This window comes from Tympanuchus pallidicinctus, unplaced genomic scaffold (genome assembly GCF_026119805.1).
Source record: "Tympanuchus pallidicinctus isolate F22 unplaced genomic scaffold, pur_lepc_1.0 scaffold7, whole genome shotgun sequence".
NCBI lineage: Eukaryota > Metazoa > Chordata > Aves > Galliformes > Phasianidae > Tympanuchus > Tympanuchus pallidicinctus.
The window spans coordinates 1,022,902-1,050,132 of NW_026294791.1; the positions used below are offsets into that span (position 1 = coordinate 1,022,902).

A 27,231-nucleotide genomic window follows, 5' to 3' on the forward strand; every position below is an offset into this window, starting at 1 on the left:
TTCCAGCTCTCCCTTTTTAGGGAACCTGAACAAAAACACCACCTTGCGAAGAACAGATGAAAGGAAACCAAGGGCTTCTGATGGCCCTTTCATCATCTGCAGCTCTTCAAAACCCCAGCAGGGCTCCTGCCTCTACCCACAGCGCTGAGCACACAGACTGTGCTGTGAACACACAGGAGCACAGAGCTCCAGGCACCACAGACTGGATTTGGGCTCCAGGAGCTCCCAATCACAGAATCACTCGAGCAGTACAGGTCCTTTAAGGGCCATCTCGTCTCACCTCCCTGCAGTGAACACAGATACCCACGGTGTCCATCACGTGCTCAGAGCCCCATCCAGCCTAACTTTGAGTGTCTGCAGGGAGGGAGGCACCCACCACCTCCCTGGGCAGCCTATGCCTGCACCTCACTATCATTATTATTAAAAATACACATAAATAAAACACCCTTCTTCCTTATATCAAGATACGAGATGCATGATGTAGAGATGCTGCACCACTCTCAAAATTTCTTAAGGAAAGCATTCTGAAAAGCTGACATCTCAAGCATGATTTATTTTCAAGAGAAGGTGGTAACTCTAGCACAGCCAGGTTCTGCTAGTGGAGCTCACAGCACAGAATTGCAGTCTGGTTGAGTTTGGAAGGGACCATCCAGCCTCCCTGCCTGGGGAGCATTGCAGCTACGCCTCAACCTGGCTGCATCATGTCTGATGCACTGCTCATGCAGTGCCAGGCAATGCTTCAGCAGCAGGGTGTATGCAGCTGGCTGCAGGGGAGTGCATGGGCAGCAGGAGCAGTGTTGAGTGGAGGCACAACCCAGCACCACATCCACTCTGTATCTCCCAGAACATCCCAAGACAGAAGGGACCCACAGAGATCATCAAGTCCGACCCCCAGCTACACACAGCATCATCCAAAAGTCAAAACTGTATTTCCACTTGCAACTTCTTACAGCAGACACTGAAACCAGCCCCCTTTGTCACCTCCAAAGCGTGCAGCAGGTGAATCATTCTCTCCTTGGCGCAGCACATCCAACTCCCTCCCTTTTGGAGATGCACATCCTGAGAGAAGTGCTTTCCCTGCAGCCAGTCAGTCCAAGTCCAGCAGCCACAGTATCTGCTTTGCTCACATGGCACTGCTTCCGTATCTGTGGTCCTAATCCCACAGTAAATAGGTTTTATTTTTTGCAAATAAACCCACTGCCAAGTAGTATACTATCTGGCACAGCTTTGTTTAACTGAATAATTTGCTAGGACCCAATTACTATCGCCTGTATTAAATGTTGAGATTATCGAACATGTGCTTGTTCTGAATTAATATTTTATTGCTCCCAGGCCCTGTGTGGGCTGGCTGTTCTCCTGGAGTGCTTTAGCACCATGGAAACGTTGGGAGATATTTTCTCTTAATTGCATGAATGGTTGACAGATAACAGTACAGCACCGTGGAATTAAACCTTGGATGCTGATGAATTCTGATGAGCTGCTACGTTGTTCCTGTTGTTTTAGTTTTATTTCTAAACCTGGCAACATCTGTCTTTGTCCATTATGATTTCTGAGAACTTCAATATCGGTGGGCAGCGCATCTGTGTGACACATGGGATGTAATCACCACAGCCACAATTCAGAAGGGAACTCCTGAATCTTGAGAGAATTTCAGTTAAGGAAAAGGAAGATCTCTCGACTGAATAAAAACCTCACAGATTGTTTGTTTTCCTTTTAATCTACATGTTTGTGGCATGGCTAATTCTCTAAATAGTCTCTTGGTTCTAAAGCAGTCAACAAAACACCAGTTAAACACCATTACTCACTATTACTGACAGTAAATATAGATAGCTAGTTATAAATTGACTTTTTGTGTTTCTCACATTAGAATTGTTCAATAACTTGTAGGACAAAGCCCCAGAAATCTCTGAGCATTATCATAAGTGGGCAGTTCTGCAGACTACTCTTTAAAATATAATTTGTGCTGCATGATTCACCATTGTGTAATTGTTCAGGATGAATACCACCTTTGAGATATTTCATTGCCCATGTAAGCTTTGGACACACACCTTTCTCGCATCACTCGCCCTGCTTTGTGGGCACTGCTGAGGTGCTCCACGTGCATTTACTCAACGTCACACAACTGCTTGCTGGATAGCAAACCACAGAATTATCCCTACTGCTACAAAACAACAACAGCATACAAATGAGATGAGACAAGGTACCAAACCCAGGCACAGCAATGACCTGTTGGGATGGGACAGGACAGCACTGCTGGCCCAGCTCTGTGCGCCTGCAGGTGGGGACAGCACACTGCCCACACACCTCTGCTCAGACACAGCAGCACCTTCACTGTAACCTGCAGTAGGGGGCTGGGCTGGATGCTCTCCAGAGGTCCCTTCCAGGCCCTACAGTTCCACGATTCTTTGACAAGGAAGTCTGTGTGCTTCAGCCCTTTGCAGCTGAGCTGGGGGCTGGAGTTCAGCCCAGGATTGCTTGGACAAGTCTACAGCACAAGCAGAACAAGAAGGAGCAGTTGGGTTTGCTTTTTTTTTATTTTTTAATTCAACGAAATCTTGCATAACCTACAAATTATATCCCTGAAGACAAGAGAGATCAAGCAACAAATTTAGCTACAGTTTTTGCCCTTGTGTAAGAGCAGAATATTAAGCTACATGGCTGAAGCTGTGGCTGAGCACCACCCCCACTAACATCCATGCTCTGGAAACAACCTGAACCCCAATGCTACACCAAGGATCCACTGCTCCTCAAAACTTTTCTATATGCACTCTAAACTTACAAAGTACTTTCAAAATTCTTTCCTGGCTTTAACGAGAGCACATCACATACAGAGAAACTGAACTTTGCTGTAGGTGACAGACTGACAGCCTGGCAGGGATCCACAGGTTTTAACCCACCCGGTGCACACAGCAGCAGGGAAGCAGAGCACAGGTGGCACAGGGCAGGTCTGAGAGCCAGGGATCACACTGCGCCATTGCCCACCTGCTCTGCTGCCTGTGAGAGCTCCCAAGGAAGCCCTGCTTAAGGAAGTTGTACTGAAGCCATTTGTCTTCATTAAGAGAATATGCCATTAGAAACTTCTGGTAAAACCCTTAGTTTGGAGATGTCTTAAACAAAACGGATCCGAGCCAAATTCCAGATTCCAAATGAGACATCTATGAAAAGTTGTACAATTCCAGTTCAGTGCTTGGATCTGGATCTGATTTTGTCACTATGCCCTTTTCAAATATGCAGCAGTGAAGGTTAGAATTAACAGAGATCCTCGCTCTGAGGTGTTCCAAATCCAGGTCTGAGCTATCTGCTCTGCTCTCAGCTGTGCTACCAGGGAGGGATGGCATTTCATGAAGCCCAAAAGGCTGTGTTTCCATGGACCTTCACAAGCACAAACAGGTGAACACACATCAGCTCTTTCATTCTTGAGGAAGAAGGACCAAGCACAGCTTGGCTGCTGCCGGACCAAAGCTCTGCAGCCTGAGGTGTGCGTTGGTCTTCCCACACTTGGTTCCTTCACACTTCCCTTTGAAAATACCAGGACAACAATTATGCTTGAAAAGTCTAAATTTAGGAAAGCTGGAGCTAAATGAGGCCATGATCATCTCAGAGCACATCTGTTTATCTCAACAGCTGTTAAGAAAAAGAGACCGTTATCTAGATTTTAAAACACACTCAACTACTTTTAAAATGCTCACCTGTGAAGAAAAATCTCATTTTCCATGAGTTATGGTCCAAACAGAAGAGCTGTTTGTTTGTTTTTTTAAATCACCAATGTAAGCCACAATCATTTCTCCTGCGTGTACAGGGCTGTGGGTGAAAACATCCAGGAGTTGTCACTTTTCAGTGGTTGAAGTCTCTGTAGAAAATAAGTTTCCTATTTTCTTGAAACTTCACCTATGAGAGCAGAGTCCTAATCTAAAGGCTTCAGAAGCCGAACCACCCAAACTTGACACTTACAGAGCACTCATAGTACTGCACTGAAATCAAGAGTAGCTGTGGAGCAAAAGCTTCACCATCGCTTTGGAAGCGGAGAAATGAATGTAAGGACTGCACGCCTTCACCCTGAGCACAAACCTGAATTCACTCCCTGCGTGGCTTCTAATCAGCCTGAATTCAGATGACAGCCTTAAGGAACGCCTGCTAACCCGTGTGCACGATGTTAACAGCACTATTTGCAGGATATTAACATTACTGACAAATTCATGGACAAACGGGAGCAGACCCTATGGGTGAAAAGCAGAGCTCAGTGCAGTGACTAACCCACGTGTGTGGGTAAGCAGATAGCTGTTCTGCACACAGAAAGCTGGAAATGTAACATGCAATGCAAAGCATGACTCCTTCAGTTTGCTCTTTGGCTGCAGATACGTGGGTAGCCTGGCACGTTCCCATCAGCATCATTCAACATGAAATCAAGACAATCTTCAGCACATTACTACAACACTTTTGGCATTGCTGAATGTGCCTGTGTATCTAGTCTAAAATTAGAGTTGTTGAAAATGTGTTATCAGGGGAAAAACAGGCTGAAAAGAATAATGAACTAATTGTGGATGGGATTGGTTGCTTCCGGTTACCGAGACTGCTCAAGACTTAAGACTGCATTTCCATAGCAGAGCTCATATTAAAAAAAACTCACTCTATTTTCTTACTGTTTCCACCCACTTCAGGTTAAAAAAAAAAAAAAAAAGATTATTGATAGTTTTTAAAATGCAAGACCAGAGGGAAGAAAACCCACTTTCCAAAAGCAGCGTTGAAACTGGAGCGGAGGCACCCTTGGGATAGAGATGCCAACTCCCAGGTGGAGATTAAGTCCTTGGTCCATCTACCACAACCTCCATGGCACCATCTATCCTGCACAGGATGAAGGGCATTCCTGTCAGACAGCTCTACTGCGCATAAATATTCATCACAAGTAGCTGAAAAGAAGCTAGGGCATGAATACCTCAGACTGGCTGCACAAAGATGGGAACAGCTGGATTTTGAAGGGAAGATGAATCTGAGGTATGCCTAAGGTGAGAGGAGCCAGACTTCAGAACCGGACACAAAGGTTTCTGTCCATTAGGACACACCATCAGACAGAGACCAACATGAAACAAAACTACTAGAAGTCCCCAGCTTTATCATGTTGGTTCCTTCACGAATCTGGCCTTCTCTTTCCAGCCTTTCTGGGTCCAATAGTCATTCACGAGGTTCTTTCTAACCAAGCACCACAGAGAGGATCGAGTCTTTCTTCTCAACCGCTCCAACAGCTGCCACCAAACCTAGAGAAGTTCTGGCATTTCTTCAGGTTCAAATTTCTCCCCTCAGTTAACAGCCCAACAATTCTTTTGGTCTATCAAAATCTACCCTGCTGAAATGAAAAACTTATTTTTAGCCTTCTATTTAAACAAAATAACCTACTACTGCATGAAGGTCATTTTTAACAACAAGCTCTAACAATTTTAGAATAGTACCTTGTCTCTGAGTCAGAGAATATTTGTTTTTTTTAAAAAACAGTTGGCTGGAAATTGAATAGTTGTAATCTGCTATACAGGATGCCAGTTGATAATAGTGCACTGTGACCCAGAAAAATATTCAAGAGATGGACATTTTTGTCCACAGCTTACAAATCAGGTACAGAAATTTGAGAAAACCTTTAACTCTGTACAACTCAAATCCTACTCACTACAGATTGTACTGCAGTATTACTGTAAGCCTATTGCAGGTATGCAAGAGTTGTGCTGACTGAATGCTCTTGATGTTCTGTCAGTGCGCCGTACTGCCAGAGCTGCAAGTGAGGGTAACAACATCCCTGACCTCAGTTACAAAGGTGCCTTCTTTCTCCAACTATACTCAACTGAAACAGTAGTATCCACATCAAGCAGCACTTCAGCTGCTCAATGCATTTCATCCTTACAGGAGCCAGCGCCCAAGTGATGCTCTGATGTGCATAGCATATGTAATTAAAACTAAAGTGTATGGCTTCCTTAGGGTGCAACAGGGAGAAGACAACAAGAACTTCAGCAGAGGCCCTATCCCACCAGAAGCAGCAGTTAATGTTAACTGAGAGAATTCTCACCAAGCCTCTCCCCTCCTCAGTTCCTCCTGTCCCTGTTTCACATGGTCAATTTGTTCCTCTGTCTTCCATCCAGGATTTTTCTTCAAGTGTTGTTTCTAATCAAACCATGGTGATTTTCAAGTGGTTTCCCTTCTACTTGAAAAATTTCCTTTTTTTTTTTCCTCCCCTGAATCAGTCCTCTGAGAAAAATGCTTGCATAAAGAAGGCCCATCTTCTAAACGTTTTCTGCATACACATCACCCACAGATTAGGAAGAATAACAGAAATAAGATTAAAAAAAAAAAAAAAAATCACACAGAAGGAGATGGAATAAGCTGGTTGCAGCAGAATAGAAACTTTGTGTTGTCCTTTGCTCCTGCCAGCACTGCCAGCCCAGACAGCTACTGACATGGATGCTCCAGGGCTCCTTCCTCATGGTCCAGACCTGCCCAGCCTTTGCCAGAAGGCTCAGTAATGAGGGAGGGGACAAAGAGAAGCAAAGGCTTGCTCTGAGCCTACTGCTTCCACAGATTCATCCTTTTGTCTGAGGAAATCCTCTGTCTGCAATTAGGGCAAAACCAGAGGACCAGTTCTAGTTTCAGTGTCCACTAGAAAGATAAGCATCAGTTGCCTGTACCACCAGGCTACAGCACACAAGGAAAGTTCAGAGCAAGACTAACAAGGGATGAATGGAAGAGGGCCACAGCACTTTCATACTTCCTTCAGTGACTATAATCAAGCTTATTTGAACTCCTACTTGAGCTCCTGCCCCAAATTCCAGCCTGCAGACAGCCAGGTAGAGACTGCTGGATACACACACCTTTTCAATTACCTTTCTGTACCATCTCACCAAGCTGCTTCCCAGGCTTTCATATCCTTACAGATCCAGTAAAATACCTGGTCAAGGAGACCTGATCACATCAGCCCACTGCAGGAGCTCACACATGCACATGCTGCTGCTTCTGCTGCTGAGCAACAGCACACCAGTCATTGTCCCTGAGCAAGATGGCTCCCAGGCTGACAAGCAGGGTATCTGCAGATTTCAGATGTGTTACTACAGACTGGAACTAATATATTCCCATAACACAACACCTAAATCACACTTCTACAAAGAAAGCTTATATAAACTCATGTTTAATGACTCAAAATAAATTGTCTGCAGGTTATTTGAAAAAAGTTCTTTCCTCCAACAGAACAAAGCTGTCATAGATCACCAAGAGCAATGAAAAATATTAAGTGCAGAGGAAGCTGGCAATAGCAGCCTTGCCACAGCACAACAGATCTGTTGTACAAAGCTGACATAGCCCTGTAACACACTGCTTGCGAAAGCAGCATGAGAATCGCACGAAACCTTTACTAAATCAACCTGCTGTTATTAAGTTGCATTAAACAAATAAAGCAGCTGATCCTAGAAGCAACTTTTCAGGGTTAGAAAAAAGCACTACCACCACCATGCGGCAGAAATCGATCACGCCAAGGAAGGACAGGAATCCCGAAAAGCAAGGGCTCGCTCCATCTCCTTTGGAAGCAGTCAGGCTCCCGAGCCCGCCGATAGAAGCTCTCAGAGGCACTCGGGGCGTACTTCTGGTTCTATTGCTCGCTGCAGTGCAGGACATCGTGCTTTGAACTCTGAGCCAGGGATCACTTGTCTGCTCTGACTTTCTAGTAGAGTCACCCCAGTGCCCAGTGGATTTTTCAGGCATTAATAGACACAAGATGATGGATGTCATAGAAAGTATGCCTGCACCCTTAGACTTTCAGACCCTCGGGTCTGACACATCCACCAAGCAGCCACGCACAAGTCTTCAAGTTTCTTCATCATCTCTGCAAAATGTGTAGCATTTAAGAAGACTACAGACAAGTCCCAATGAAAAAAACCTGCTTTGTGTTTTAATACATTCTTCACTTTTTTTCAAGCTGTTTGGATCTTCCAATTCACTTTAACTGTTCAAGAGACAGCCGTGCTCCAAATTGGGAATTACAGCAGTGCAGCCTCAGCTGGTGAAGGCAGCAGGGCTAACACTGCCACCAGCCCCCGCGACACCGCGTGCACACAAACGCCACTCGCTTTGCTGGAGAGTCCTGCAGACGCTCCAGAAGATCTAAGAAAATCGTGGCGCTATTTCTAGCTTCAGGACGCTCCTTCCCGGCTCCTCCCAGCATCTCCCTTCTGCTGCCGTGCCTGCCGGCTGCCCCCCCAGCAACACCGGCCCTTCAGAGGCTCGTGGAGAGCGAGGAAGCACCAGGACCCGCTGGGACGGATGCCTGCAAGCAGGCACAGCACCCACGCCTACTGCCTCCCGGCTGCTCCCAGACAATGGCAAGATGAGAAATGGTAAATGCTCCAATCTGAGCATTTCCCCTTTTGGACGCGAGCCTGTGCCTCTCACCAGCAGCCAGGAGGCGTGAACGTGCTCAATAAGAGAGCAATAAGAGAGCCGTACCCTCCGTAGGATCCTATCCTTTCATCTTTCCAGCAACTGCTTTCGAACTGCAGCACAAGCAGCATTTTAATGCACACTTTGTATGGATGGTTACAAGCAAATGAATGATTTAGTAACAAAGTGTTTGGAGTAAACCAATCGCGTAAAACTGCAGAGGGCACCTGCAATCAGGCTGGATTTGAGCAACAGCTGCTACGCATTTGCAGAATAATAGACCTGATGAACTACTTTGTGAAGAACTGGGCACAGCTGCAGTGCAGTTCACAAATGAAAGCAACAAATAAGCAACCACATAAAGGATTGTTTTCCAGACCAACCTCACCAAATCTACACGTCTGGTTTTTGTCAGGTTTTGCTTCAGTTATTTGGTAGCTGAGGGAACTAGGAGGCAATATGCCCATATCTGAAGCATCTGCTACTTACAGGTCTGCAGCAGTCAGGTAATCACTCTTCTTCCCCAGCACAAGGGCCATCAATGTTCAGTAAAACCACACACACAGACATCACTGAAGGAAGGTCTGCTTTTTGTCCAGAACACCACAGAAGCAAACTCCTAGCATACAAAGTGAAAACACTGAATTACCAGATGAACTTTTCTTTCACTCTTACCAGAAGGAAGCTGTCATCTGCACCTTCTCTTCTAGAAATGACTTCGACAGGATGTCACACACCTCAGGAGCTGCACAAAGCCATTATGGAAGCACACACTGATGGCTTATTTTAGATTCAGTGACAAACTATGCTATTCTGCTGATAACTCTTAAAAAGATCAGAGCAAAAAGAGCAGTTTAATCACTTGGAGCTGCATTTAAACCGAAGATGGCCGAAGAGAAATGCACGTAACATTGGGTTAATAGAAATCACACCATCAGTTCAAAAAAGGCACCACAAGAAGTGCCCTTACTGGATGGAAACAGCACCAGTCATTGCCCCACAGTGTAACCCCTCACTGCAGATTGCTGCACAAACAAGGCCCAAAACAAAGTACAGAATTCCAGCCATTGTCCCCAAGTGCCAAGCAGAAGCAATTAGCCACACACCTTGATTCTCTGCTCATCCATATTCTCTCCCAGGAATAAAAGAAAAACATCTAGTTAGGTGGTTTCACTGTTTCCATCAGAGGGAGGCGCTCCAAAAGCAGGAGGACATCCAGCCCTCACAGGAGCCGATAGCTGATTTGCTGCACTGCTCGTGTTTCATTTCACAAAGAACCTTCAAGGAATTCAGAGATCAGCATAAGCAAGAAGAGCAAAAGATGCTGACACTTCCATCAAACAGCCAAGTTCTATAGACTTTATTATTTTTATTGTAGCAGTAACGTAAATGATTGGAGAAATGCTTTTCAGGGTAAAAGAGTAACTGCTCAGATACAAAATCCATCACAACAACCAGAAGCATCACCTTACCTTTGTACATCTGCTAGCAAGCTGTAGGCAGAGCAATAACGCTCTACAGGACGGAGATAACGTTATAATTTATTCTTAGAACATACTTCAGCAGAATTACTTCACTAATAACCTGCTGCAGCACACAGTAACACAGCAGCCCACACAGTACAGCTGACAGCAGGAAAAAGAATGATTTTGCACAAGAAAAGCTATCGATTTCACATATTACAGCAGAGGTAGCCTGCTCCCAAGGATCTCTCCTTTTTCCTCTGCCTGTTTATCCTCCCCAAGGTTTCATTCTGCATTTTGTTGGTGCAGAAACTGTAGCTCTCAGCAAGTCATAGGAGGATTTTCAATAGCCTCAAGCTATCCAAATCTCACTATGAGAAACTGAACTGAAGAGCAACTGCTCAGTCCATCGGGCATGCCATCACATCAGGCAGGACCAGCATGCCTCTTACTCTGAGTCTTCCTGTGCTGCAGTTACCTAACAGATCTCTCACATCCCCTCCACAGGAAAAGTAACCACGTCAGTGCAGGCAGCTCAAGATTTTATAGGCTCACAAGGAAAACTGTACCAAGGAGGGATGTGCACCTAGAGATCCTTCCCCAGTGGCAGTCAGCCCTAGGAGAGGAGCAGCCAGGCTCCCCCCTCCCACCCCCATCAGTGAGCTGCCTTCACCTGTGCTCCCAGGGCTGAGCAGATCCTTTCCACAGGTGATCAGTGCTTCAGGCTGTGACTCAGCAGTTCCCATCCTCAAGCAGATTCTGATAATGAAACAATGTAGAACAGCTTTTATCCTTAAAAAGTGTATTTAGTTCATCTTTTCAAGCCAGCAGATACAGAGGAGTTAGATTCCACAATGCCTTTGGGATCTACGTAGCAAGCCACAAGCACTACACACACCAAAAAGAAAAACACAAAATCCAGCTCTTCTACCCCAGATGGCTGAGAATTTTAAAGCCTCTCCACACATCTCACTACTTCTGGAAAACTTGGTTTGTGGATTGCATAAACCAAAGAACATTTAAGAGATCAAAACTGATTTTTTTTTAATTATTTTTTGCATTTAAATGTTACGAAAAGAAAAGAGAACACTGCAGGGTAGGAAAATCAACAAATCTGCACATTAGTTTGAAATGCCTGCAACCACACCTGGCCACGATCACTCTTATCCCAGCTGAGAAGCCCAAGGGGAAAACGCGCATGCCTGCCTTGCACACAGGCATCAGGTGCACGAGGCACTGAGCCCCGCGGGGAGGAACCCCAGGCAGCCACCAGCACCTCAGGGAGCTCCAGCTGGAGACATCAGCATCCACCTACGGCCCTTTTCTCTGTAATTTCTGCTCCCCATACAGGCTGTATTTTCCCCAGGACCATACAGGCCTGCAGTGGGCACCTGATATTTAGGTACTTCTGTGCCTCAGCAAGGCAGGCTGGAACCCAGAGCCCTGCAGAGCAAAGCAAGCAAGCAGCTCTGCGCTCCTCCTGTGGAGCTGAGCTAACAAGAAGCACACCCAGCTGCCTTCACCAGCACCATTTAATTAAGCCTTCAGCCAAACAACTAGGGAAAAAGCACATGAGTTGATTAATATATCATGATCCAGTATATACAGAACCTTTGGCAGGAGGTTATATAAATGATATATGAAAGGCAAAGCGAGAGAGTCCTCATTTAGGATTACTTCAAAAATACCTCAGGCCTTAAACAATCTGTATTAATCGCTTGAACCCAAAGCATTTCATGCCTACACTTGCAAAGACTTTATTTACAACTAGAACTTCAGATGCACACAGTATCAGTGCTTAATCATCTCAAGCATAGTAACTGAAATAGATAGCAATGTCACTTTTGTACTTGGTACCTCTGAAGCCTATTAAAAATAAAATAGGTTTTCACTAAGCTCGCAGCCTTCCCCTAAGATGGTTACAAGCACCAGCTGTTAATTATAGATTAAACATTTCCACAAGACTTTGAAATCATACTTGGAACTAACCCCAGTAAGCTGAGCTCTGAGCTCAGTGGAGCTGGAAATCCAAAGATCACACAGCTTCATGCCCTCTGCAGTTGTTTGCATATATTTGGTACAACACGAAGGACCTCTTGCAAAAAGACTCTCAGCACACAGCACCCTAGCATTTGTTTCATGACTACTTGTGGTACAGATGCTCACAAGTTAAGCACAATTCTCCCATCCACTTGAAAGATTCTTTTGTCTTTTGTAGCAATTAATGTTAATATTAATAAGGAAGTGCTCCTCGATTGTTGCTTCAGCTCCTAAAGTGCATCAAGAGCATTTTGTTAACAACTTCATTTGAGCCAGCATTAAGAGTTTACATCTTTAAAACACAAAAGAAACAAAACTCCTACAAGCTAAGAGATTGCATAACCATAAAAACAAACGTTATTGAAGACTTCATGACTCCTCTCTACAGCTTCCACAGAACATTGCTGTATTTTTATAATTCAGAACAGAACAGCTACTTAAAGCACATCCAGGAGAAAAAGCACCCAGATAAGAGAAGGAACCAAGCAATGTTCATCCTACCTGGTTGAAGAGAAGGTTTACAGCCACGGTGGTTAATGCCCTCCAATGGACATCACGTGCTGCAATGACTCCAGCAACTACCAGCAAGAACCAGGAATAGGAGCAGCTGCTAAGCTGTGTGGTCTTTATTACTTCTGCTGACCAACACACCTGGGAGTGACCCCAGCCTCATCACAGAGAACACGCTGCAGCTGGGACCCAAGTCACGTACAGAGGACAGCTGAGCAACTTGGGGAGCACGCATCTCTCAAGCATGAAGCATCTTTGTGCTTTTTGTTTCATTTCACTAAGCCTTAGGCAGGTTTGTTTTGCACACTGTAAGCACAGAAACCATCCCCTTAAACTCAAAATTTGAACAGACATGCATGAAAACCCAGAACCCAGAGGCAGGATTTATTCTGGCCACTCCCTCCCAGCCCCCTGCAGAGCAGAAGCAGCCCCTCAGGCCTTCCTTTCCTTGCTCCACTCTTCTACTGAGCCCCCACCTACAGCAGCCCATTCTGACAGATCTTGGAAAGCTGTACCTATCTGTAACCCAAGAATTTAACTTGAGTTAAAAAAGAACATTCATAGATAATACGAGAGGTCTTCATCATTCTCAGTACTGTGCTACCTATGTGCATATGTCCATCGTTGAGGACTCTTTTGCTCAGCATGTAGCAGAATAGCTGGTACAGCACTGAATGTGCAGGGACTCAGGTAAGGAATGACAGAAAGGAGTTCAGCACGCTCTGAAAACTCACCCAACACAGTGATTCAATTTAGTCTGGAGTAACTGAGTACTGTCTTTGTCATTCAGCACACTGGATGAGAGCGTAGAAAAGAGAAATAGAAGTGAATGAAGGCATGGGAAAAACTGTATGGAGAAAAAGGTTCAGTCTAGCTTACTTTGCATGACTTACAATGACAAAGCAGAAGTGACAAAAGTGGAGTAGGCAGCAAATGCTTTGGAGAAATCAGATCTCTGCTGCACGTCTCACAAGACATGAAAAAAACTTCAGTTCAGTTGAGTGGGTTGAAAATGCCCTTTTTTTTCCATACCATGTAGCTCTACTGTGTAACCCCTCACTTTAGGAACAAATCATCTAACGCTCTTGTAAAAGGACCAGACAATGACATATGAGAAGCTGAGACAGTGGGTTTGCTCAGTATGAAGACATTGTGCTACTGTCTGCAGCCATCTCATGGGAGCCAGCTCTTGTCAGAGTGCACAGTGGAAGGCCAAGCAGCATCAGTTCTGACGCTACATGAACACCTTTCCCAGGAGGGCAGACAAACAGAAGCAGGAGCCCAGAATGTTTGTGGGACCTCCATCCCTGGGATATTCAAAACTGGACTGGCCAAGGTCCTCATCAATTCACTGAGTGAAAGTCCAGACTGGGTGACTTTTGGAAGGTGTCATCTCCACACTACACAATTCTGTGATTCTACCTAAAACTGCATGCATACATAAGCATTTATACAAAATGAAACATACACACACCCGGTGTCTGTTTCCAAATTGAATAAAAGCAAATGCTTTGAGGGAAGGAAGGGAAAACCAAGGGTAATATATTTTCTTCTGGAGCATCTTGTTCTAAGTAACAGTTAAAGATAGGCTTGGTCAAGTAAATACACACACCGTTCACTGACAGTTTAGGCACTGCTATGGGCTTTTCAGGCTCTACTGCTTCTACACATGATAACAAAAGCAATTAAATGGGGGCTAGCCTTTGCAGTTAGAAGGCGCTGTTAGTGGAGGGGCAGAGATGCAAATTAAAACTTGACATTGGATCTACTTACTGCCTTGTCCCCACATGTATTATGTATCTGTACTCCTTAGACACAAATGCTGAAAGCTTTCTTTACCACCAGCAGTCTCCACCATCTATTCCTTCATGCTTTAACATCACCTTCTATTTGAACTCGTGGGCAGGGACGTTAATCCAGCTGCACTAAACATCAGCAGATCGATAAGTTTCTAATTAGCTTCATTCCTATGTTTAAAACCAGAAAAAGGAAGACTTAGAGCACAGACCTCTTTGTGCAGTAACACACCGTACCAGTGAGCCGGAGGGACAGCCGCGACCTTGACGTTTTAAATGAACTCCACTCATTTCTGTTCTGCTTTCTACCATAACCAGTGGCAGACAACACCAACATCAGTTATGAAGGAGGCTGAGGGGAAAGGGAACAGCGCTCTCTGTTCCCATGTCTTTACCTCATGCTTTGCAGAGCTTCACGTGCGGAGTTGCCCCGATGCCCTCCTGCAGCTCGGCTGGGCCGGTATTTGTATGCCTCTCCAATGAGAAAAAGAGATAAAGACAACTGGAACGTAAGGAAACCTCACTGTGAACTCGTAAAACTGGCTTTAGGAATATCTGTAGTGACCCAGAAGTACTGTTTCATCATTCTAAAAGGCTGCTTGTATTTCCCAGCAAGCTCCTCGCCTTCAGACCGCGCAGTGACAGAAACACAGCAGATCTGCCTCTGCGCAGACATTTTTCTCCAAGCAGGGAAACCTACAGGCAACAGCAGGCTTGAAACTGAACTGTAAAAGCAGGAAGGACTGCAGTTTTCATCTCCGAGGGAATTACGCACAGCACAGCCCTGCTCACAGCTGTGAAGGACCCAGTGTCTCCCAGCCATCCCTCTCGCTGTACTTTCCAGAGGTGAATCCCAAGCCTCTTTACTCGATCTACGTTTCACAAAAAGCATTGAATGCATATGTATCAAGCACGGTATGTTTCAAAATGGGCTAAAAGAGGGAATATGGGAGCGATCAGCGTCGGAAGGGCCGCGCTCGCCGCTTCCTGCAGGGTTTACTCATGGAGGTTTCCCCGAGACGCTCAGAGCATTGGTTCGTGCGCTCGAGCAGCTTTACAGCCCGGGCCACTGCAAAAAGCGACGCCACTTTCTGCCTGGGCGGCCGCTCATCAGCTGATTTTGTTGGACGAGCAGGCGGTCGGTCGTTGAAGCACGGGAATGGTGGCAAGCGCCTCTACAGGCGGCTGCGTGCAATCGCTCGGTCCGCGCGTTGAAAGCTGCGCAGTTGCGGCGCTTGCTGGTTCAGAACTTTGTCTTCCTTCAGCTTCCCGTCACACTCGCTGAGATGCCGCCCTGCGAGGGCGGACGGGGGAGTTCCGATACCACTGGGCTGCCCGAACCGCCGCCCCACGAACCACAAGCAGCGACCCACGCCGCCCGGCTGCGCGCACAGCTCCTCCACCCGCCGCGCCGCCCTGAGGGGAGGTGCCGCTCCCGCCTCCTCCTGGAGGCGGCGCTGCAGCCCGCCCTCGGCGCGCGCCCGCCCCGCTCGCCCAATCAGTGGCCGCGCAGCAAATTCAAACCGTGCGGCGGTTGGGCCGGGTCCGGGCGGGCGCCCCGGGGTCAGCGATGGAGCGCCGCCCGGCAGCGCCGGGACCCTACCGTGCCACCGAGCTGGTGAGGACGGCGGCACCGGGAGGGGGCGGCCGGCTGGGCTCCGGGCCGCCGATGGGCCTCGTGGGCCTCTGTCACGGCTGTGGGGAGGGACGTGCCGCGTTGGCGGCGACGCATTAACCTCATTTTGCTCCTGTGGTTGTTCCTGCCGCTTTGTCTTATTGCCGTTTATTGCTATCAGCTTTCAGCTTTAACCTTCTGTCCCCCGTCGCTTTGTCTCCTGTGCAGTGGAATGAAATCACCAGGTACTTCCGAGCCGGCGTGCCGCTGAGGACGCACAGGCAGCACTTGAGAAAGCACGGCAGCTGTTTCACCGCCTCCGAAGCTGCAGATTGGCTGCACGAAGCGCTGAGGAACAACAGCAACTTCGGGCCTGAAGTGAGCAGGCAGCAGACTGTCCAGCTGCTAAGGAAGTTCCTCAAGAATCACGTAATTGAAGATATTAAAGGAAGGTGGGGGTCAGAAAGCCTCGAAGACAATGGTGCGCTATACAGGTACTGCACTGAGAACCGGCGGAACGGCAGAATGGCCTGGGGTGCAAAGGAGCACAACGCTCATCAGTTCCAACCCCCTGCTGTGTGCAGGTCGCCAACCAGCAGCCCAGGCTGCCCAGAGCCACATCCAGCCTGGCCTTGAATGCCTGCAGGGATGGGGCATCCACAGCCTCCTTGGGAAAGAATTTTATTCCATGTTCAGAATTATTTTAAAAAGCAAAAACAAAAACACCCCACTTCAGGATGAAAGTTGCGTCAAAAGCAATTATTAACAGAATTTTCCTCAACTGTCTTGTTGAGTATATACCCTGCTTACTGAAAGCTGTGCTCGTGCTTCTGTCTGTCCAGTTTTTTCCTTGACGTGGGTGCTCCATGGGAGGGCTTCAGAGGGAACCCAAAGCAAATTTATTTGAGTAGCCCCCTGCTGCAGTGCTGATGGCCATCACTTCTCTGAGTCTGATCTTAGCGCTGTGTAAGCAGCTCAGCCATCTCCAACTTGACTTTGGAATTAAGAATAGGCCAGAGTATACTTTATAAAATGATTATGTTAATCAGTGTTATAAGGGGAAAAGAAAAATTTAATTTAATTTTAATTCAGCAATTTTAATTCCCTGAATCTTCTGAGAAACGTATCAAATCGTGCTGGTAAGGTATGGCTTCAGGTAAACCACTGCTTATATTTTTTTAATGTATTCTAAATGCACTTAATATCTTTCCTATTAATTCCAGGTTTCCTTCAACCTCTCCAGTTAAACCTCTACCAGCTTCATGTCGCCAAAATGAAAACTTAGGAACCTTCCCTAGAGACAGACTTCTTAAGCTGCCACATTTATCAAGGAGAACTCCGAAAAAACACGAATTGCTGAGAGCTCTGGTAGTAGCACGTTTCTCACCTAACCTTAGCTACCACACATTTCCTTTGTCTTTTAAAAACAAACCAAAAAAGCTTCACAGCTGGTAGCAGTCATCCTCTAGGGACACGGTTGTGTCTCATTCCCATGTAAGTGCAGCAGTAAGTTGGTAGGTTCTTCTGGTCAGCAGTACAGAGCGTTCATATAGGTTTGACAGGAAGATGCAGTTCTGTTTGGTAATGAAGTGATGTGATGAAGCTATTCTTGTGTGTACGAAAAGGTTGTGTTAAACAATCAGTAAATATTCAAGTGAAATTCCTGTATGTAAAACATGCAGGAATGTAAGGTATGTGCAGCAGGCACAACTGCAGTGCAGCATTTCTGAAATGCAGGATTGTGCTTCTGGCAGAAGAACTTTAAGTACTCCTCACATGAAGCTGTGTTTTCCTCAATTTAATGGCAACAGGTTTGTTGGCAGGAAAATGTGAGGAGGGTGTTCTTAACGCTGGCATGTAATCCAAGTGCAGAGAAAGATGACTTGCCCTCCACCCCGCAAGTCAAAGTCTTGGAACTGCTTCTGAATGATCTGGCATGAAGTGGAGTTTTAATTGAGTTTACGTTCCAGCACTCGAGCATCTAATCCCATCAATATGGGAAACTTTGCTTTCTTATTGATTCTTCATTTTGGCTTGTTCAGTGCAGAATTATCCCTGCTTGTAATATTTCAAAGCATTGGGAATGCTGGAATGTGGAGCTCTAGAAATGAGCAGCGCAATATGTTCTCGGTGAAACTTTAGATTTGTTCTTTTCATTTAGGACCAATAAAAGGCACAAATTTGCTAACTATTCTGCTGGCTTTTTTAGGAAACTTTGAATGTGCTTGGCCATTTTTTGTTTTTCAGGTTATTTAGTGCACATACTTTGTGGTCCTAAACACAGGCTCTTTGCTGACTAATATACTTAAATTTCATGTGTTTCTATCCTTTAAGTTACTGTCTCCTGAAGGGCTTGCACACAAGGTCTTTATGCACAGTGTTGATTTTGGCTTTCCAAGTGCATATACTTACATTTCAATGCTGACATGATTAAGGTCGTTTGCTGAATCATATTTTGGAATTTAATTCTTCACAAAGCGAGGTGTTTATTTCTCTTAGGGGCTCCCTTTCTTTCAGTATAACATGCAGAAACCACTCACTTTCAGGAAAATGTGGAGAAAACAAAGCTGGATAAAACAGCAGAAAACGAAGAGGAGGCACAGTGCAGGAAGGAAGTAAGCCAGGAATGCGTGCAAGAAACTTGGAGAAATATCATTCTAATACAGTAAGTAAGGAATGCAAAAAGTGCCTTCCCTTCCTGTTGTGTGCATGCTCTTTGTCATGGCCCAGTGAAGGGTTTCACTTACAAACTCTTGAACTTCTAAGGAATAAAGGTGAATATTTACTATTATTTATATATGCTTTCCAATGTATTTTCTAACATCTTCTTTTGTACTTAAGAACCTTATTGTTTGAATTATATTTTAACCCAACAGCTGTTCTTTCTGCTCCCTGTTCATTGTTTTTTGGTGCTTGTCTCAACAACAAGTGTGCCCTCAAACTCTTCTGTATGAGAGATTCTACCAAACTGCAAATCAACTTACCAAACAGCTCTTGTTTGAATAGATGCTAAGATCTTGTTTGGTTTGGTTTGTTTGTTTTTTTATAACAGGCTTCTTAAACAGCATCTGTTTTCTTTCTCTCTACAGTTTGCAAACCATTTTAGGCCTCCCATCCTTGGAAGCAGTTCTGCAGCCAGCACAGATAGTTCCTGAGCACGTCATATACAATATGACACACACAAGCAAACACGGTGTTGTAATTTTGCAGAACAAATCAGGTAAGATTCTCCTAGCTTTGCTTAAAGTTTCTGGGTTATACAGTTACAGCAAGGTAGGAATTGACTATGGTAATATATTTCATAGTGAGGCTTTTACATCTCCTTCTCTAAATTAGAATGCATTTCAGTTTGCTCGTCTAGAAAATGTTGTAGGTGAGTTACATTACTTTGTAAGTAAGTATGCATAGTAATATTTGTAAGTAGACTCACTTTCAAACTAACGTGGTTACAGTATTTAAAGCCTGCATGTTACTGTTTGCATCAGGTCTTCAGTATTTTGTATAACAAATGCACTTATTTATTTTAGAAGACCTCCCTCACTGGGTGCTGTCAGCCATGAAGTGCCTCGCCTACTGTGAGTAATGGCAGAGCTTTTGAGCTCCAGAAACTTATCGTGGGAGTTGAAAGTGAAATATTCCAGCGTGTTAAGATCAATTGTGAATTTCATTTTCAAACTCTGTGGGAAGATCAGCATTATTGTAGTTCAGAGATGAAGGGAAACGTTCAGTGTATGTGACTGTTTGGATGAGGACTGTGTAAAGGGGTGAGTTTTCACTCAGCGCAGTGGGGCAGAACAGCCTGTGGAAAGTGAGCAGAACTCGGTGGATACAGAAAGTATTTGATGCTACTTCTGCTTGCAGATGATGTAGTGCTGAACTAAACAATTCACGTGCATATTGCTGGCATGATTCAGCCTGGAGAAGAGGAGGCTCAGGGGAGACCTCATTGCTCTCTATAACTTCCTGAAGGGAGATTGCAGTGAGCTGGGGGTCGGCCTCTTCTCTCGTGTCATCAGTGATAGGACCAGGGGGAATGGCTTCAAGCTACGGCAGGGGAGATTCAGGCTGGGCATAAGGAAGTATTACTGCTCAGAAAGGGTGGTCAGGCACTGCAATGGATGCCCAGGGAGGTGGTGGAGGCACCGAGCCTGGGGGTGTTCAAGGAAAGACTGGATGTTGTGTTGAGGGACGTGGTTTAGTGGGAGCTATTGGGAATAGGTGAACGGTTGGACTGGATGATCTCTTAGGTCTTTTCCAACCTTGGTGATTCTATGATTCTTCTCTTGTGACACAGTTATTCCTATAGGAACAAGCTTTCACAATTCTATTTACACTGTGTTTTGGTTTTTTTTAATAAATACTGAATTTCCTTTCTTCACCTCTCTTTAGGGCCCAGAAATAATGATATGAGCCAGCCAACTTACAGTGGGTTTGAACGGGATGTCTTCAGAACAGTTGCTGATTATTTTCTCAATCTTCCTGAACCATTGCTTACTTTTGAATACTATGAACTTTTTGTTAAAATTTTGGGTATGTATGAATTTAGAAATAGCAGGGCAAGCTATAAGTTTATATCTAGTGGGGGGAAGAACATATCTGTAACTCAAAGTGAACCGTGAGCCCAGTAGTCTGTATGGCAGCTGGAATCTGGGGCTTGTCTTCAATGCTGTCATTCTGTATTGCATCATTAACAGGAATGCAATTGTATCTCATTCTGTGCAAATCTCCATCTGAGAGAACTTTCTAAATGTTCAGTAACCATTTAAAAACACATGCTCATCTTTGTCCCTCGCTTTTGCAGTCTGTTGGCATTCTTTATTCTTGCATGTTGGTTGCAATTGACTGCTTGGGGATTGAGCTCATTTTTTCCTTATTTTACTAACTACTTAGTGTCTTATTTGTTGTCCTCTGTTCAGTTAGCGACTACATTTCTTTCTGAATGTTTGCTTTCATACCACTTGCATCTTAATTTATATTTCATTTTCTGATAGTTATGTGTGGCTTCATCACAATTCCAAATAAATGCAATGGAAAACATTCAGTCCGAGATGAGACCTGTGACCCACAGCCTTCAAAAATTCTTCACTTGAACTCCTTCAAGTCAACTGAATGTCTTCTTCTAAGCCTACTTCGCAAGGAGCCAAAGGGAAAGAAGGAGGAGTATGAAGCTTCCTGGAAGTCCTCTTCAGAAGAGTTGGCTGTTCAGACACAACGTGCAAGGAAATTGCAGCAGTGTGAGCTGACAAGTAAACGAGGCAGTGCTGGCATTCTCATAGGAGGAAGTTGTCAGAATCTTTCAGGTTTCAGGAATGAACAAGATCTGTCTCTAAATCTGAAGACGAGATGTTACTCTTTGGAAAGAATTGGAAACGCTGCCTCAAGAGTACATCATAAAGGAGAATCGGATTCCCTCGGGGAAGCTAATGTCTCGAGCACAAGAAATAAGGAGCACTGGCTGCCATGTGTGGCTAAGACTGAGTCTGTGTTGGAGTTTGGTTGTGAAAACGCATGCCAAAAACAAAGTGATGGCTCAAAGAGAGCGTCTGCCTCAATGCTTCAGGATAGAGAGCTATTTAAGGAAAATCTTAAATCAAAGCAAATATGCAGGTCTCAGAGTTTACTTGGGAGCAGGAACTCCAGAAGTTGCACCAGCATCAATGCCCCCGTTGCTGAAATCACAGTAAAGCCGAGGTCTCAATTCTGTGGGCAAAGAAGACCAAATACCTCAGCGGCTGCTTCAGTGGGCATCGGGACTGAGGTTCCTGATGTAACCATCAGTCAGAGGCTCTGCAGAAGTACCACAGCACTTTCAGAATGCTCTTTCGCTCACTCTTATGTGTTGACTGGCACGCAAAGTAAGATGGCTTTACAAGCATGTTGTATTGGCTTATTGTGTTGACTAACTAATCTCTGCTTCCTTACTATCTTCGAGACGGTTACTAGTGTTTTTTTGTATCTGTATAACATGAGGGTTTGAAAGAGTTGTGAAGTTGTAGCGTTTAAAACTATTTTCATAGCTCTGTTACCAAATGGTAGTGTTACCTTTGGCTTCTCAAATTGGATCTGCCAGAACCTTCCTGTCCAGGTAAGCAGTGATGCTTCTGACCTCAACGTCATCTGGAGGAGAACTCGCACAGATCTGCCCTTTGGAGACATCTTTTTAGAGCCTTTGAAACGTGCTTTCTGGGGATGCTCTCAGAAATAGCATTAGGTTATTACCTCAATTGTACTATGGCACTAATTGCACAAGCAGTTTATAACAATGAAGTGATCTGGGGACCCCCACGCACTAAAAACAACCACGTAACTGATCTACAGCGTCACAGCTGATTGATTGCTGTGAAAATGAAACACGGATCATGAAACAAACGCAGATTGTCTTCATTAGAGGGGGGAAGTTATTTTACTGAATAACAATCTGAGAAGTTTGTTCAGGTCTTCATGACATCTGTACTACGATCACCTTGTAGGTCTCCTTCAGCCTCACTTAGAAAGGATTGCTGTTGAGGCCCTGCAGATCTGCTGCTTGCTGCTTCCACCACCAAACCGCAGGAAGATGCAGCTCCTGGTGAGGATGATGGCTCGCATCAGTGAGAACGTGGACATGCCGCGGCTGCACGACGCCATGGGCACACGGTCCTTGGTGAGAGGAGTGAGACTGCTGTGTGTCTGTGTGCTGAAAACGCTGCTGGACGAGTGCTGAGGATACCAGCAGTAATCAGGACTTCAGCGTCGCTGGCTTGTAATTAAACAGTGGTTAATGGACAGATCTTTGATCTCTAAAGCATTTACAGAAATCTAACTTGAGGCAAGCGTTTCCTTGTCCCATACTAATATGTTGCAAATACTGATGTTGTTTTCCCTTCTTCTGGGAGAAGGGAAGGAACTCCTCAGAAAACCAAAGGGTGTGATTGTTCAGTCTGCTTTCTCAATCCGCTGTCATCTCAGATTAAAAACTGTTGGCAGCAGTGCTTGTGGATGACCTTTCTTGGGCTAAATATTTGTGTAGCTGAAGTTATGACATAATCCATTCCAGAGAGAAAGGAAGACTTTGCCTAGCGAGCTCATAGGCCAGCTTCTGGGTCTGAAAGTAAGCCTTTACTGGGGCGATTCAAGTTGTTAGTAATGCTTGTACCAAGTAAGATTAAAGAACATTATCTGCACATGCTACATAAAGCTACTGGAGGCAAGGAAACAAGGAAACTGTAAAAATGTTTTTAAAAGTTATTTCAAACTGATTGTTGATATTCACTACTTCTTGAACGCCTTTAGAGCCAGCCTAACCTGCCATCCCAGTGGCTCGAGACAGCTAATAGGATACATTTTTCAATTGGAGGGAAGACTTATTACCATCTTCAAAAGGCATTTCTTAAAAATATGACTGTAGGACTTGTACTCTTCTGTATTGAACAGTGTTTGGAGGGGGGGTTTCTTGTTTCCTCATCTGAAATAATCAGTTTTCCTCCTCTCTTGACCAGTCAGCATAGGCGAGAGAGACTGCAGTGAAAGCTGCCATTGGCGAATTTGTTGTGCCACTGTGTGGAATGGAGGGCAGATCCCTCAGCTGCTCATACTAACCATCTGCTACGTGCTTGTAGATGATACAGACTTTCTCTCGCTGTGTGTTGTGCTGTGCAGAAGAAGTGGATCTTGACGAGCTGCTTTCTACACGATTAGTTTCATTTCTCATGGACCATCAGCAGGAAATATTTAAAGTACCAACTTACCTGCAGGCTGCAGTGCAAGATCACATAGAACACATGAAGATGGCTCAGGTTGGTGGCATAGCAGAAAGCAAAGGTACTTAAACGTCTGCAGAGTATTTGTTACTTCTGTGGGGTGGATGAGAACTGCAGATAAAGCTACAGCATAATAAAAGCAAACTTGTATTAAGCTGTTGGTGCAATCATAGACATCAGCTACTTTATAATCCCTTGCAACTTGTGGCTGTAAGTCTATGTGCTTGGATGTTAAATATGGTAGTTTCTTACCAGAGCGGGACGTTGTTTGACTTTAGAAGCCCCTTTCTTTGGTTTTTATTTCAGTGCAAACATCCAGGGGAAGAAATCTGTGCCATATTACCAACCTATTCGTACTGTGAACAAATAACCCCTCAGGAGTTTGAAGAACAAAAGGTTTCTACTTCTCAAGCTGCTGTGGCAGAGCTGTTGGAGAACATCATCAAAGATAAGAACTTATCTGTGAAAGAGAAAAAGAAAAAGTTAAAGCAGGTGAGGAACTTAGTGGATATTTCAGCAATTCTGAAAATGCTTTGTGTGAAACAAGAGCTCAGTCATGAAATACTGCTATCAGAGCATGAGCAGACTATTGAGAAAGTGCCTGTTTTACAGGGAGCACTAAGTGCTGTTTAGTGGTTTTTTGGGCTGTATGGGATGACTCTATTTTAAGAACAATGTCTAAAATAGCATTTGAATCTGTCTAGCAACAGTGATGTTCAGCGATTCAAAGCAGCACAAAACTTTAAGATGCTCTTTATTAAATAAGATGTGTTACTGACTACACAGATGGTCATTAAAATGGTGTAAATGGACATAAAGAGGAGACAAATGGTGGCTTTTTTCTTCCCTTGAAAGGTCAAACTCAATCTATTCACAACTCTGAAGCATTCTTTTCTGTGGCATTAGCTTTGTTTTGTAACGTGTATGTTGCTCAAGATTATCTGGCATTTCTGTGGCCTACCAGCATGTTGCCTAATACTAAAGCTGCAGTGCAGCAGTTCTGGCAGGATTTAACACTGGAGTTTGTTTCTTTTTGAGAAAACCTTTGGCAAGTGTTTCTGACCAACTGAACAGTATTGTAGTATTGTACTTGTCCTAGAATCTCTTAAGCAAATCTCGTGACTCAAATTTGAAAAAGCAGCTTTCCAAAGCAAGCATGTTTGTTCTGATGCCCTTTCCACCACCAGCCTCTGCAGCAGGGACTCCCACATGTGTTCTGGGAGCTTCATTTTCCCAGGACTGAACTTGAGAAGCCTGGCCTGTTGTTCAAGTTCATGGGAACTTCCTGCATGTAAAGAAGAGTAGTTAATTACAGCTGACTTAAACCTCAACTTCTGAGTAAGCAAGCAGTAAGAAGTGATGCACAGCAGCACGTGGAGCAAGTGAAGCAGGAAGGAAATAAACTACAACAGTCTAATGTAAAACTTGAAGTATATGCTTACATTTCTGTGAGCTCCCACCAAAATCCAGAAGCAGCTTGTACTGCATGGGCCATGTATTAGCAGGGTTTGTCAAACTGTAGGAGAGCTGTCTTGAGGTCATGCTAGCTGTGCTGGGATAGTGAGCAGTGTGATCAATCTCATCTCTCTGCAATGATTATACAGTTCTGGTGCTTTGAATTAGGAGAAGCCAAATGCATGCTGCTTCCGAGGGGGTTACAGCCAGCTTACATCAACATCAAAATTACAAATGATGTGGTAATTTTCAGTAGGCTGTGAATTCTACTTAAGACTCCTAATCAAGGAAAGCAAAGGATAACCAGAATATCTCTAAAGCCAGAGATTTCTGTCCATCCCTGTCTCTGCAGGAACTGAAAAATAACTCCTCTGGTGAAGTAGTTATCTCTGAGAGAATGCCTGCAGAAATCTTTGCATCCTAACTTCTTTTTAGTAAAACATGCTCATCATTGTGGTTTTTTTCTTTGAAAGACACTTGTCCAAGCATAAGCCAAGTACATACCCATGCTGACAGCATGTCTTCAAATGGTGACCACTAAGTCTTACTTATAGGGTAAAAACTGGTCACGGTGTTCAGGATGAAATGGCTGGGGGCAGAGCTGTGTTCGCTTTTATTCAGTTGTTCAACAGCATTGCAAGCAGCTGCCGTTTCAAATGGAGATGAGGGCAGGCGGTCGCAGGTTGGAGATGGAGTGGCGTGGGTCTGTTGGAAGGGCTGTGCTGGTTACTGCAGCTGAGAACCACGTGGATCAAATGACTGCTCTCACTTCAACAGCAGATGAAGGGCTGACAGAACTTCTCATTCGTCGTTTATCAGTCGAGCTCAGGAGCGCAAAGGGCTGCAGCTTTGGTCGAGTGTCACAGCAGAGGTGTGACACAGCCTGATGCCTTGCCCTTCCTGCTGATGTATCTGTATGCAGTCATTCCTGCTTGTGTCCTGCATCGCTGGCTTGCATGTGTTTCTGTTGCCTTTCTTTGTCTGATTTAATGCTTTCTTGTGTACCTTCTAGTTCCAGAAGGAATATCCTCTGATATACCAGAACAGATTTCCAACCACAGAAAATGAAGCCGTGCTGTTTGAGAACAAACCTACCATCAAACAACCCATGCTGAGCCTAAGGAAACCCAAATTTCGCAGCCTGAGATATTAATGTCTGCTGCACGTTGCCTGGGGGTGTGCCTGACCAAGGGGAGCTTGCAATGGAAGGCAGTCTGCAGTGGCTGTGCACACAGAAGGAAGGAATGTTTACATGAACACTATGCTGAGAAGTGCCAAATAACTTGGGTTTTTTTGTTTCTTGGTTTTTTTTGGAAGTTACTTATATTTATTGTTTTCCTAGAAGTTATTTAACTGTTTACAAATTAATCGATATATTGTGCCAAGCAAAATAAGCGTGGAAATGAAGCTACTAATTACCAAAAATTTGTATATGGTTTTTATATGGGAAACTAATGATGTGCATATTGTAATGTCTGTAATGTTTATTCAGGAGCTGGTGCCATGAGTTATAGTTTGTGTGCACTCCTGATTGTTTGCTGGGTGTGAATAAGTGCCTGCCTTGTTTTGTTTAAAGACAAACATTTTGAGAAAGCAAAGTTCAGTTTGGAACTAAATTAAAACTTGTTTTTGTTATTTCTAAGGGGGCCAGAAATTCACCAGAAAGGGATTATCTGGCTCCTTGAAATTCTTGTTTCCTCTCATCCGAAACAGTTCTTAAAATATTTATTTATATTAAAGCATTCTGTGTATTTCTGCTGTTTCCCTGAATGCGTATTTTGGGTGTAATGAGACCCTTCTCAAACAGCACTGGGTGACAGCAGATGGGACAGTGAACAGAATCCTGATGCACTGAGCTTCCCTGTTTTGTTCCCAGAAGTAAGCAGTGGATCTGTGTCAGTGCTTCTGTGAGAGAGCAGCTTAAAGTGTTTCCATAATAAGGTTCCTACTTAGCATTTGTATTTATACATTTATATGTGTATATACACACACATACTTTAGTGTTATTCATAAGGCTCTCAGCTCAAGATTGTCACTTCTCCATTGTACATCATTCCTATGTGGTTTTGCCCTTTGGGTGTTCCTGGCTTAGAGTGTTCACCCTTAATTTCAGCCAGTACTGCTCCCACTTCACTGTCCTGTGGTACCCCGGTGTTCACACAGCTGCTGGGCAAACCATTTCTAATGCCTGTGCACAGCTAAGCATC

General features: G+C 44.6%; 2 protein-coding genes across 2 annotated transcripts in view; one reads left to right on the forward strand and one right to left on the reverse strand.

Annotated features, from left to right (window-relative positions):
• LRRC7 (leucine rich repeat containing 7) overlaps positions 1-12,492 on the reverse strand; it is a 185,278-nt gene extending 172,786 nt beyond the window's left edge. The window contains exon 1 of the mRNA XM_052666829.1: positions 12,411-12,492. The gene's annotated coding sequence lies outside the window, so the exon portion shown is untranslated. The remainder of the gene's footprint in view (positions 1-12,410) is intronic.
• Positions 12,493-15,702: 3,210 nt separating this feature from the next.
• DEPDC1 (DEP domain containing 1) lies at positions 15,703-26,925 on the forward strand. Its single transcript, XM_052666859.1, has 12 exons — positions 15,703-15,833; positions 16,059-16,324; positions 17,054-17,198; positions 18,377-18,495; positions 18,920-19,050; positions 19,358-19,405; positions 20,220-20,360; positions 20,822-21,685; positions 22,301-22,473; positions 23,429-23,605; positions 23,876-24,061; positions 26,037-26,925. The coding sequence occupies exons 1-12, from the start codon at positions 15,786-15,788 to the stop codon at positions 26,175-26,177; spliced, it is 2,439 nt and encodes an 812-aa protein (XP_052522819.1). The 5' UTR covers positions 15,703-15,785; the 3' UTR covers positions 26,178-26,925.
• Positions 26,926-27,231: the final 306 nt, after the last annotated feature.

Bases quoted from the DNA above. Each gene is read 5' to 3' on its own strand.
- DEPDC1 (XM_052666859.1), top strand. From the start codon at position 15,786: ATGGAGCGCCGCCCGGCAGCGCCGGGACCCTACCGTGCCACCGAGCTG. The intron at 20,361-20,821 runs GTATGTATGAAT...ATTTTCTGATAG, and splicing joins ACTTTTTGTTAAAATTTTGG to TTATGTGTGGCTTCATCACA. The intron at 24,062-26,036 runs GTGAGGAACTTA...TGTACCTTCTAG, and splicing joins AAAAGAAAAAGTTAAAGCAG to TTCCAGAAGGAATATCCTCT.